This window comes from Dreissena polymorpha, chromosome 9 (genome assembly GCF_020536995.1).
Source record: "Dreissena polymorpha isolate Duluth1 chromosome 9, UMN_Dpol_1.0, whole genome shotgun sequence".
Taxonomy (NCBI): domain Eukaryota; kingdom Metazoa; phylum Mollusca; class Bivalvia; order Myida; family Dreissenidae; genus Dreissena; species Dreissena polymorpha.
This window is the reverse complement of record NC_068363.1, coordinates 105,294,382-105,307,235: the sequence shown is the minus strand read 5'-3', so window position 1 is coordinate 105,307,235 and position 12,854 is coordinate 105,294,382. Positions and strand designations below refer to the sequence as shown.

Here is a 12,854-nt window from a genome sequence, read left to right as displayed (position 1 = left end):
ATAAATAGAGGGGCGCTGCGCCCCTCTAAAATTTGCCCTCTTAAAAAGCGCCCCTCTATTTTTCTGTCAAATGCCCTTTTGGTCTCTTAAATTCCTGTTTTCATGCTGTATAAATCGCCAGAAACATCGACATGAATACACAGATAACACCTTACCAGTACATGACTGCCTAGGGCATATTAAGTCAACACATTGTGAACAAACAAGCCCCAAGGGCATGGTTTGTTATCAGATCACTAATTAGCCTTTTGTTACAGACGATAGTAACATGCTGTGAGAGATTATCTCTGGGGTCACACTTGGGTAGGCACAATCACACTCTAATGAAATCAAACTCAGCACTTTTGATTTTTTTAACTTCTGAATTCTTTGGCTATGATTTTTTTTCCAAAAATAGTGAATTTTAATTCAAAATACATATTAAAATTTGAAAATTAATCATCTTTTTTTAATGCGAATATTAGGTTAATTTTTAGTCCGAAATTACGGCATGGAAAAACATATTAGTGTTTGGATTTTATTTCTGAACTTTAAAACACTGTCTGTCCTCAATCATGATGAATTTTAACATGAATAGGGACAGACAGTTGTTATTTCAACAAATAAAGAGCTTGTTTGGAAGGAGGATTTATCACTCTGCAAGTAAAATGTAATTTTGATATTATATATTTTCGCGACCTAACAAAACTGTCAACGTTGTTGACATTAGGTGAAATAATGTATTGTAAAATAAATATATAATATTTTTAAAAATAACAATGTTTCATTTTAATCTCCAGACTGGATGCTACTTTATGGTGACATTGATCATTGTTTAGACTTTAAATTTGTCAATATAGATTTTTGTTTTAATTGATATTATTATTGTGGACAAACATTGGCTCAAAGTTATTTAAAGCAATGAATTTAAGAGTTGACAGTCACAACGTTTTTTTGACCCAGTGAAACCCCCTGAATTTATTTCATGTTTTCTTCGTTTCTCTAATATGTGTAGTCAGATGCTAGCCCAAGGCCAATTAAGTTGCTTATGAAATTGGCTACTAAGTTGTTTTCCTTAGCGCCAATGTAAAAAGTAATATATTTATTATAATTTCATTACACAAAATGAGGAACAGCATACAATTGGTGAAATCATCAAATGCACAAATGTTTACAATTCATGAGTATAAAGTATAACCCAAGTATATACTTAAGTATATTTATTACCAAATGCCCTATTTTCCAAAACTACGCGTGAAATGTGCCCTTTTTGGGGAAGCTCCCCTCTATTTTGAAAAGCTGGCTGGAGCACTGCATAGATATTGCTTTCATACTTGGAACACTCGCAAACTATCATAAGGGTACAGTAAAAGGACAAGTTGCATAACTCTGGATGTCATTTTTATGGAATTATGGCCCTTTTTTGACTTAGTAACTTTGAATATATGGTTAAATTTTGTGTTTCGATCCACTTTACTTCTTAAGTATCAAGGCTATTGCTTTCAAACTTCGAATACTTTCATGCTATCATGAGGTTACTGTACCTGGCAAGTTGAATTTTACCTTGACCTTTGACTGACCTTGACTCTCAAGGTCAAAATATTTAATTTTGCTAAAATTGCCATAACTTCTTTATTTATGATAAGATTTGATTGATACTTTGACAAAACTACTCTTACCTGACATACCACAATAGACTTCACCCAAACAATCCCCCGTGCCCCCCCCCTTTCCCCCCACCCCCCCCTCCGAATCCCCCTCCCCCCCTATTTCTTTTTTTTTTTTTTTTATAAGATCATCTCACAAATGACCACCACACCCTCACACTATACCCCCCCCCACCTCACCCCCCCCCAATTTTATTTTTTTTGAAACGGTTAAAAACACAAATATTTATTTTTATTATTTTATGTTTGAAATACCGTCCAACCATCACATCAAAGAATCCCCCCCCCCCCCAATTTTATTATTTTTTTTTGCATTTCTTTCACATTTTTGGAACATAATGTAATAAATGTCCACACCCCCACACTATACACCCCTCTTCACTCCACCCCTCCCTCCTTTGTGATTGAAAATGAGAGTCCCTTCACCTTTAAAAAGAAAATAGATGAGCGGTGTGCACCCGCAAGGCGGTGCTCTTGTTTCTCTTTGTTTCCATGAACGTTTTGAAGCGCATATAGAAGCTGGCCAATCCACATTGAGTTCGCTATGGGGTAATATTGGGTAATTCATGCGCTGTTAATGGAATACACAGTTGAAATTGTCGTCTGCCTGCAATATAATGGCCGATGGCAAAAGTTGTATAAAAAATAAGCAAATGAAAATAAGCGTAACACTATATAAATTATTTTTAAGCTGATCACTTTACAACTTTCTACCGTCTATCGATCTTAATTAAAGGATGATAATTAAATAATTAGTTACATGTCAAAGATGTTACACCTTTCTGTTCTTGATTGAAATTAAAATGTAATGATTACTTTGTTGCTTTTTACTCACAAACTATGCTATAGTAAAGTAATATGTCAACCAAATAGTATATTAATTTCATGTGCAAAATGCGTACACTTTTCGGACTCTCGTTTTCGGATAAAGTATTTTTTGTTTTTGTTGATTATATTATATTTTCGATGTTCTTTATAAAAAAATATAGACTTATGAATACAGGGCCCTCAATCTATCAAATCTGCCGTCGAATTTCGGTGGCAGTCCCTTACCTGAAAAGTATACAAGGGGGGGAAATTTCCCCTAAAAAAAAAATAAAAATTTTTTTTTTTTAGAAAGATGTGTCTCATGATTATTATATCTCAATTCTATTTAAATTTAATCTTTTCAAACATACTAAATTATGAAAAATGCAATGAATATAGTGCAAACATGTACAAATGAAATAATAGGAGAGTAAGTAAAAAAATCCCCCAAAAAGGGAAACGCCGCGAAAATTCCCCCTCCTATGGGCTGCGGACCCCTTCCCCCAAAGTAGTGTGAGGGCCCTGGAATACACGTGAGGTGATACGGAAGGTGCAGAAAAATATTTACCAATTTCCTTTCATGAGGCAGAAGACTTGGAGCTTTATTTGATAATTACCTTTTAGTTTGGTATATGTCTGAGTTCAATTTCAGAAAAAAAAATGCTAAAAAAAATCCCTACCTACCTACCCACCCAAATTTACGTGGGTCGGGTTATGCCAAACAAACAATTTTTTAAGGATGGCCTGATGTTCATTAGAAAGGACTAGAACCCAACAAGTTAGATGTAGAAATTGGCTAATTAATATGCATTAAAAATAAGTCTCATGATTGTTCCTAGTGCTACATAGTACCAGGAGGTGATGGGGGTATACTGAAATCACCATGGACATTTGTAGATAAAATCTTGTCCAGAATACATCCTCCTTCACTTTAGCATTGAACATTCAACCTTGAAGACATTGTTTCTTATGATATAAAGTTGTTAATGTGCATTTTTTATAATCCTGCATTGAAAATCAAACTTATGTCCATTTTTAAACTGCATCAATTTTTTCCCTCTATATAAGGGCCCATAAAAGATACTTTTTTAATTGAGGAAAAGCAACAAAATTCATGATTGCCATCTGAAAAATACTTAAAAGGAAGGAAAAAATTACATCACTTTAGTTCCAAAAGTGAATTATCTGCAGGTGAACAAGTAAAATGAGCACTGAAACATTTCAAGCCAAAATGCATGTATATGAATATTTGAAATGGTTTGTGCAATCTTTACCAAGTGATTAAAAAGACCCATAATTCCCAATGTGAAGATTTCATGACGTGATATTTCCCTATAGAGGATATCCATGAGAGGTAACAATTTTACCCTAACACCGGTTGGAGGCATTCGGACTGCAGCACCGCTTATCGATCGATTGTCAACAAAGGAACAAAGGAATTCGCTAGCGTATTAAGACGGTTATTTGTTCAAATAGTGATAAAATTTGATAGTGTGCTTTTGTTGAGATGTCTAAAAGTTGTGTTCCATACAAAGATGGACTAGATTCTGTGGCAAGGAAGCGCTACGAGGAAAAATTGTCGCTGATAAATGGGTTAGATCCATACGAGGAAAAGGAAGGGTGGTCGGACAAAGAGGATATTTTCCCACCCATTACTCATCCTGACATTTTTTTCTACCTTATCCACACTCCTAGCGTATACACTCAAGAAGATTTGAAGGCTTGGAAATCCTTGGAGGCAATAAATCAGGTGTGCCAAGGATGGGCGAGAGAGAAAAAGGCCCTTGTGAAAGGAGACCATGTTGTTGTCACAGCAAAGGTGGGTTTATTTTTGTGAATGAGTTTCTGCATCATATACAACTCTGTCAGCATTGTCACTTTGCCATAATTTACACAACTCATAATGTATTATTTTATTTCTTACTTAATTCAATAGAAAGTAGATTAAAAATCATGTCAATCATTGGCTACTTAATCATCTTGTTTGATTTGTAACTTATAGATCAGCAAAACTTCCTCCTCATCCTGTGTCAAGGGGATGCGGGCTGTTACCGTATCTTTATTTTTATATATCATCATCTTTTTGATAAAACAATTCAACCTGTTTAATTTTTCTGTTTTTAGGTCATGCATTCCCAGAGAATGAGGGAAAAGCCACTTAACCCATGGGTGATTGTGCGGCCAGATGGAGCCATTGCCGGGGCACATTGTGACTGCATGGCTGGACTCGGCGAGGCCTGTACTCATGTAGCAGCACTGCTGTTTTCAGTTGCAACATTTGTCCAAATCAGAGACTCGAAAACTGTCACTGAAAAGCCAGCTTACTGGAAGCTGCCTACATCAATGAAGGCTGTTGAGTATAAAGAAGTGTCTGAAATAAACTTTCAATCAGCACGGTCAGCCAAAAAAGAACTGGACTCCATAATTAATGCTGCATGTGTAAGCCAAGGCGCACAGACACCAACTCCGACTAGTAAAGGAACTGTCCCCGAGGCAACCGAAGGAGAGTTTTTGAAATTTTGTGAAGGACTGAGCAAATTGGACAGCAAGCCAGTTTTGCTGTCAACAGTGGAGCCCTATGCTGACCAGTATATTCCAAAGACAGTTACAAAAGACTACCCACAGGATCTGTCTGCACTGAGAGACCCCAAGTGGTTTGACAAGGACTACGATTCATTAGTGACACACTGCCAGACAGTCAAAGTTCAATGCTCTGCAGAACAGGCAAAGAGTGCTGAGTTAGAGACCAGAGAGCAGTCGGATTCAGCCCTGTGGTACCGCTTTCGTGCTGGACGCATTACAGCTTCCAATGCGAAAGCAGTATGCACAAGTGCAAGTGAGCCATCTGGATCTCTAGTGAAGAGAATTTGCTATCCAGACTTAAATAGTGCTAAAACAAAGGGCATTCCAGCTTTGACATATGGACGTGATAATGAAAAACAAGCCAGACAAATGTTATTTGACATGCTTCAAATTGATCATGAGAATGCCTTAATCTCAGATAGTGGACTGGTCATCAGCGAAGAACTGCCCTTCCTAGGAGCTTTGCCAGATGGCATTTGGTCATGTGACTGTTGTGGGACAGCATGTGTGGAAATAAAATGTCCATTCAAACCCCATACACAAGAGGAACCTATCTCCGAAAAATCCTGCCCCTTTCTTACACTGCGTGATGGAGAACTGACCCTGAAGAAAAACCATCAATATTACTACCAGATTCAGGCTCAGCTAGGTGTGACACAGAATGACTTATGTTTCTTCTTTGTATGGTCAGAAAAAAATGTTCATCTGGAGCAAATAGAATTCGATGAGGATGTGTGGGATGAAATTTGTGTAAAATCGAAGAATTTCTTCGTCCGCGGTGTTTTGCCTGAATTAATTGGAAAGTACTTTTCAAAATTGCCATGCAATAAAAAGCCAGCAAACTACAAAAATGGTCAGCCCAATGACCAATCTTCGAAAATACTTAAACCGGTCAGCACCAATACTTTGGCATCTGGGAAATCCAAAAAAAGAGGTTGCGGAAACAAGGATGATGATGATGATGAAAAATTGTACTGTGTGTGCGGACAAGTGGAGTTTGGGCTAATGACCGCATGTGACAATACTGAATGTTCAATGGAATGGTTCCACTGGGGATGTGTGGGCATTGAGAATGAACCCCAAGGAAAATGGTACTGTCCAGAATGCAGGAAATTACCTGCTTTTAAAAGAAAGCGGTGAATTCAAAGTGTTTCTGAGTTGTGAGAGTTAACAAAATAGATTGCACCACTTTTTTATTTTGTCTTAGAGGTTTTATCAGAAATTTAATTATATTTGCCTCACTCTGAAAAAACAGGACCAATTGCATGCGCATAAAGTGTAGTCCCCGACTAGTCTGTTCAGTCATCACAGGCTTATATGGGACAACATTTCGCTTTAAGCATATTTTTCATTTAAAGGAAGGCTCGATATTTATTTAGCAAAATTACAGTCTTGACGGAAAGTGTAGTTCTTTGTTCCTCATTAGCCAGTGTAGATTGCATAGGCTAATCTGAGACGACACTTTACGCACATGCATTAAGACCCGTTTACCCAGAGAATGGCTCATTTGAATATGCTACCATGTGTTGAGTTTTATCAGTGCCATTAAAAACAAATGTTTGTGCAAGTCATTCTATTACTCTGATAAAATTGATAATAAACGCATTGCATAAATATATTTGTGTATTTATTTGTTGTTCCTACTTATAAAATGAGTTGTGTGACAGAAAATATGCCAGTAAAATAGTTCTCAGATACACAGTAACTTGTCAGTATGTGAATTAAAATATAGCCAAATTAAAATTGTTTATAAACAAGTTGTTTTCTTCCTTTACTTCATTCAATTGAGCTACAGTTATGTATGATTGAACAAGCTTGAGGTAAAATAACTTAATAGTCTGGCCGAGTTAATTCAAATGATTGATTTGATCTTGGTGATAAATTATTTCAATCGGAACAGATAACAGGATTATTCAAATTAATCAGTGAACAACAAACAACTCCTATTTTGTCAATCATGGTCAATCCATTTTCATCTTTACCCATGATTAGGCAAATAGGGACTGTTCCATTTAATATGGGGTTTTTCTGTCTAACTGTCCCAATAATGCGTTCCACATGAATCCTAACATTTGCTAGTTTTCGTGTCGACTCTATATCCGCTGCTGATAGCTGTCGCTGTCCTCTAGTAAAAGCAGGCGTATACACATGTCCACATAATGATCCAACGCTTTCCTTTATATCAAATCCTCTGTCTGCTAATATTAAATGGCCTGGAAGAATTTTATCTAAGAATCCACAATGTTCTGTGATGTATTTGTCACTTACTCTGCCACCCCATGATTTTGAAAGAAAAGACACACTGCCTGTTGGTGTAATTCCAATTAAGAATTTCACAGTATTGTGGTGTTTGTATGCAGACCATGTTTCAGCACGGGCTTTCACATTTGACGGGTTTTCAATAAAAATCTCAAAGCAGTCTATAATGACGGCGCATTTGGTGCCAAAATGTTTACGGAATTGTATTGGCATAGTTTTTACAAGCGTCTCTCTTTCAGGCCAGTTAATGCATCTCTTCAAGCGATAATACATTACATCTATCATAGAGTTTAACAAGCGTGATACTGTTGGTTGTGAGATATTAAATTCATGCGCAAGAAACAGTACAGATAAATTAAATCTAAACCTAAGTAAGGTCATCATCAAGATCTGGAATTTTGTCAAGCTGTCGGACACTGGAATGAACTCTTTCAGATAGTTAAACAGAACCATCAGTGTTGCAAAGGAGGCTAGACCTGTGAAACAGTTGACTTTCCCATCATTTCCCTGAAAAGCCTTCTCTGAGATCTTGCTGCTTACTGAAACTGATTTCAGATAATCAATTTCAGTCCTGAGGGCAGTCAGTTCACTTTGCATGCCTTCCATGTACCTACTGTCTATGTCAGTTTGTGTGCCTTGGGTGGTGGTGCTATCATCACATTGTTGTATGTCGTAGACTTCTTCTGTGTCTAAATCTAGCTTCCTTTTGGTCCTCTGCTGGATTCGGTTGTACCTGCCCAGCTGTGGAGAAATGAAACCAGGATTTGGTGTAGTCACCTTCTGCCCTCCTAGTTTCAGACTTGGTACCCAGTCTGGGTTGTCTTTGTCATGGAGCTCTGCCTTTTTACCTGAAGAACAGTTGTATTTCAAAATTAACTCCACTTTAATAATCTTTCTCGCAAGTAATAATTTTATTTGTAAGACCAACTTGGATCATGGTAGTTGGGAAGATTGAATTTTATATATCAATATTTATTAACTTGTGTACTATTAGCTGTTATATATACAGATGACAAGTTAATTTCTAAAAATAGAATTTGTCACAAGCAAAATATATACTTCGTTCATTATGTCATAATGTGGTGTGATGGTTGCATGTCAAAAAAATCGCATATAATGCAACTACAGACCAGTTATGAAGTGTTCAGAACAGATTCTGAGGTTTCCCAGGTTCTTATCGGCGAAGTTTTGGTTGAGTTTTACAAGCCATTGATGCCGTCGCTCTGTGCTCAGTTTCTCAGCTAATGAGCCTTGATTCGTAATAATAGCAGGTAATCTGAAGTATTGTAAGCCTTCCTCTCGGTCTGCTTTGTTTGAGCAGCCATAAACTCCACACTTTAACACCATTATTGTCAAATTTGACAGTTGAATTGGTTAAAAAACGCGTTAAATCGATAGCCTCTGTGTACTTTGTTAAGTGCAACCGGTGCGAGGGTAAAATGACCTAGCCTCCAGCGGTTTCAGCGATTGGCTGATTACGTAATCTGAAATACCTCTATTGACTTTTTCAGGGGGTTTGGGTGAATTATTCCCAAGCGGTATGGTACCAGTACTTTTACCAAATCATGAAATGCCTTAATGGGCCGAAAAAATGGCTAAACTTGAACATTCTTAATCTATAACATGATGCTCAATATGACAAGCCGCGTCATGATTATTGATGGTCAATATTGTAACAAATTCTAGTTTAAGATAAGTCTTAACATATCTGCCCTTGTATTCCATAGGCACGACAACATCCTTCGGCTGTTTGGTTATTTCCACGACAAAACACGTGTGTACCTTATACTGGAGTATGCCCCAAAGGGAGAGCTCTATAAGGAACTGCAGAGAGTCAAGAGATTTGAGGAAAAAATAGCTGCCAAGGTTGGTCATACATATTATCATGCAATTTGATTAGTTATGTTGTTGGGAAAGATTAAGGAACTCGAAGAGGTTCATGTTAATGCAAAAGGAGACACACAGAGAATGAAAAGTTGAATAAATGGGGTGACATTATGTAATAATTGAACAACTCTAGGTAATTTTCACTCTTCGCCTACACTTGTATTGGAAGTTTGTAATTTGCAAAAGAAAATAGAATTTAGAAACATTTTTGTATTGTGTTTACCAGCCTAGACAGTGTGTGGTAATCAAAAGGGAGCAAGGCACAGCAGCCCATTACTTTGCTCACGATCTTGCTATGCTGTGTTGAAAGACAGGCCTTTTCCTTGCATATGTACGGGGCTGCTAAACGGACCTATTCTGAAAAATAAATGGTTAAAAAAATGCAATTAAATGAGGTTATTTTAATGAAGTGTATTTTGATTATAAAATCTCAAATTAAATTCAATTACCGGTACATCAAAATGTTCACAATTGAACTTTTTAGCTCACCTGAGCTGTTCTCATGGTGTGCTTATGTGATCGCCTTTTGTCCGTCGTGCCGCGTCAATATTTGCCTTGTAAACACTCCAAAGGCCACATTTATTTTCCGATCTTCATGAAACTTGGTCAGAACATTTGTCCCATTGATACCTCGACTGAGTTCGCAACTGGGTCATGCTGGGTCAAAAACAAGGTCACTAGGTCAAGAAAAAAGAAAAACCTTGTAAACTCTTAAGAACTCACATTAGATGCCAAATCTTCATGTAACTGTGTCAAAATGTTTGTCATAAAGATATGTTGGTTGAGTTTAAAAATGGCTCTGGTCCGTTGAAAAATATGGCGGCCAGGGGGCGGGGCAGTATTCTTTAAATGGCGCTATAGAAACCTTGTGAACACTCTAGAAGTCACAATTTTAGCCCAATCATCATTAAATTTCATCAAAACATTGGTTTCATTGATATCTCGTACGTGTGTGTGTCCCAAAACTTTTACCAGAACTTTAACCTTGGTCATAGCTTTTGCAATATTGAAAATAGCAACTTGATATTTGGTATGCATGTGTATCTCATGGAGCTGCACATTTTGAGTGGTTAAAGGTCAAGGTCATCCTTCAAGGTCAAAGGTCAAAAAAACAAATTCAAAAAATTTAACCAAAACTTTAACCTTCTTCATAACTTTTGCAATATTGAACATAGCAACTTGATATTTGGCATGCATGTGTATCTCATGGAGCTGCACATTTTGAGTGGTGAAAGGTCAAGGTCATCCTTCAAGGTCACAGGTCAAAAAAATAATTCAAAGCGGCGCATAAGGGGGCATTATGTTTCTGACAAACACATCTTTTGTTATAAACTGGACGTACAATTACAACTTTTAAATCCCTTGTACGCATTAACAAAAAAATCTGGATGTACTCAGCGTTTTTTTTCCACCATTTTGGGAATGGGGCCGGGTCCCTTTGGATTGGGAAATTCGCGGCGTTTTGACTAAAATTGGGAGATTAGTGTTGTTGTTGTTTTGCTAACAAATGCTTCAAAATTATGGATACAAGTGTTCACAGTATTATATTTACTAAGGTTGATCTTATATGGATGGGAGATAAACAAAATAATGATCTAAAAAAAAAAAAATTGTTTTTTTTTTTTTTGGTTCCATTGGGAATTTTTAGCTCCAATTTGGGAAAAATATTTTTTTTTTCCATTGGGAATGGGTTCGGTTACCGGACCCGATTTTGAATGAAAAAAACACTGTTAACCAATACGTCTGCGTCAGAGTCGCGTGATTTGTTGGTCTCTAACCTAATGGCGCTTTTCGTTAATTTTAATTACCGAAAAGTTTTAGACTGGGTTCCGGTATTATTGTCTATTCTGAGGCGTGATTTCTGGTAACTCGTAAACCTGTCAAAAACAATATGTCTGTGCGCAAGGGCAGGCCGGCTTAACCGAAAGCGGTTCAAAAAACACTTTGTTCACTCACTCACTCAACAGTTGTCATATTAACTGGCTACATACGGTCGTCTTACCATCCTGACATTCAAGATGTAAACCCAGAAAAAGAAATTGTCGCCCCGATATTAAACGATTTGATAATAATTATATCAGTGGCTAAAAAGGTGTTTACAGTTAACTGCTAAAGCAATGATTTTTTTGAGATGAGACAGTGACATTAGTGTTCATTTACTTAGCTTACTAATTGACTGTGTTTTCTTGTCAAAAAAATGAAGAAATAGTATTTAGCCATGGGTTTTAATGTGTAGTTGTACAGGGCAACAGATAAGGTTCGTTTTATCGTTTTTACAATTTGTATTTGACAGAAAACGAATAGAAATTAAAAATCAATCGTACAGAAAACAATTATGAAAATGGAAAACTAATTGATATTGATTCTTCGTCGTTTTATTTGTTCCGTTTTCGGCCGTACCGCGTTTAATTATAATAAGTGTATTGTAACCTTTAGTGCCGCCGTAATATTTTCAGTTAGTTCATATAAACACCGTTTTGGGCCGGTGTCAATGTAAAAAGTTACTTCTGCCGAAATAAGTTCGGAAAAAGGTTCTCTTTGAAACGCGGTCGGGTTAGGAAACTTTCATAAACGGCGTGCGCGCCCAATATTTTACAATTAGTTACGAGACCCAAACGGTCGTGAAAAGACATTGTGAAGAGTATTCTATCACATTTTATAGCGCAGGTGACATATTCTGAAATATTCGGCTCAAAACACTGCTGCGATTCCGTGTCTCAAAAACTAACAACATCGTGATTTCCACTGTCTTGTCATCGATTGAGAGGGTTGGGCAATGTAAGTATTATCTGAGACTGCAGGGCAGGAGTGTTGAAACTGGTTTAAACAAAATGACTCCATCATCCATTTGTCAATATACAATTTGTACTAATATTTACAAACAACCATTGTCTGTGTGAATATATAATGACTTAATATGAATAAGAAATGCTGAGCATTATCAATATCCAAAAATGAAGCGCTAATCTGATCCAGAAATGTATATACGTTTTGATCAAATTGTAAAAAACTAATTGACAAATAGTTTCAGGCTTTTTCCGCTCCATTTTGGGAATACGCCACACTGGAATTTTGGGAATTTCGCGTCGTGAAAACCCCCATTTTGGGAAAAAAATTATTCGCAAAATTGGCTCAATTGGGAAAAATTATCGCATGTAAATAGTGTTTCTTATATTTCAAAGAAGCCGTTAACTGGTAAATAACGACTATTTTGATAACTTATTATTAAAATTTTACAAAGTATTATGAACATGTGAGATAACTGCAGGTTTTTTAATCTGAATTTGGGGAAAAGGCCTGGCCTTTTTTGAGGTGAAAAAAATCGTGCGAAGCGCCGGATTTTGAGGAAAATAAGGAAAGTCTTAAATAATAATAACATATTTTACAGTCTTTAAAACAAATTCAAGGCAACAGATTCTTAAATTATGCAACACTTTCTATTTTCTACACCGGATCAGGTTAACTTAGGCCTAAATTAAAATTGAGTTTGTTTGCCCTTTACCGACCGACCCACTTTTTACCCCCCGACCCAAAAATTTTTATTGCGATTTCTGAAAACTTATTTTTTTTATTTTCGTTTTTTTCGACGATGATAAAAGAGCCGAAAGCAATATTTATTCATGCGCGTATTTATATCCCTGTCTATTATTATCGCCCTTGACCGACCTAGGT

The 12,854-nt window shown here is 36.7% G+C and overlaps 2 protein-coding genes across 2 annotated transcripts in view; one reads left to right on the top strand and one right to left on the bottom strand.

Moving 5' to 3' along the window:
• The window catches only part of LOC127844088 (aurora kinase A-A-like), a 38,540-nt gene that overhangs the window by 7,710 nt on the left and 17,976 nt on the right, over window positions 1-12,854 (top strand). The window contains exon 5 of the mRNA XM_052374061.1: window positions 9,023-9,161. Within this exon, the coding sequence (XP_052230021.1) occupies window positions 9,023-9,161 (139 nt within the window). The remainder of the gene's footprint in view (window positions 1-9,022; window positions 9,162-12,854) is intronic.
• LOC127844087 (uncharacterized) lies at window positions 6,680-9,534 on the bottom strand. Its single transcript, XM_052374060.1, has 2 exons — window positions 9,406-9,534; window positions 6,680-8,143 (listed from the first exon to the last, which is right to left on the bottom strand). The coding sequence occupies exon 2, from the start codon at window positions 7,899-7,901 to the stop codon at window positions 6,924-6,926; it is 978 nt and encodes a 325-aa protein (XP_052230020.1). The 5' UTR covers window positions 7,902-8,143; window positions 9,406-9,534; the 3' UTR covers window positions 6,680-6,923.

Bases quoted from the DNA above. Each gene is read 5' to 3' on its own strand.
- LOC127844087 (XM_052374060.1), bottom strand. From the start codon at position 7,901: ATGGAAGGCATGCAAAGTGAACTGACTGCCCTCAGGACTGAAATTGAT.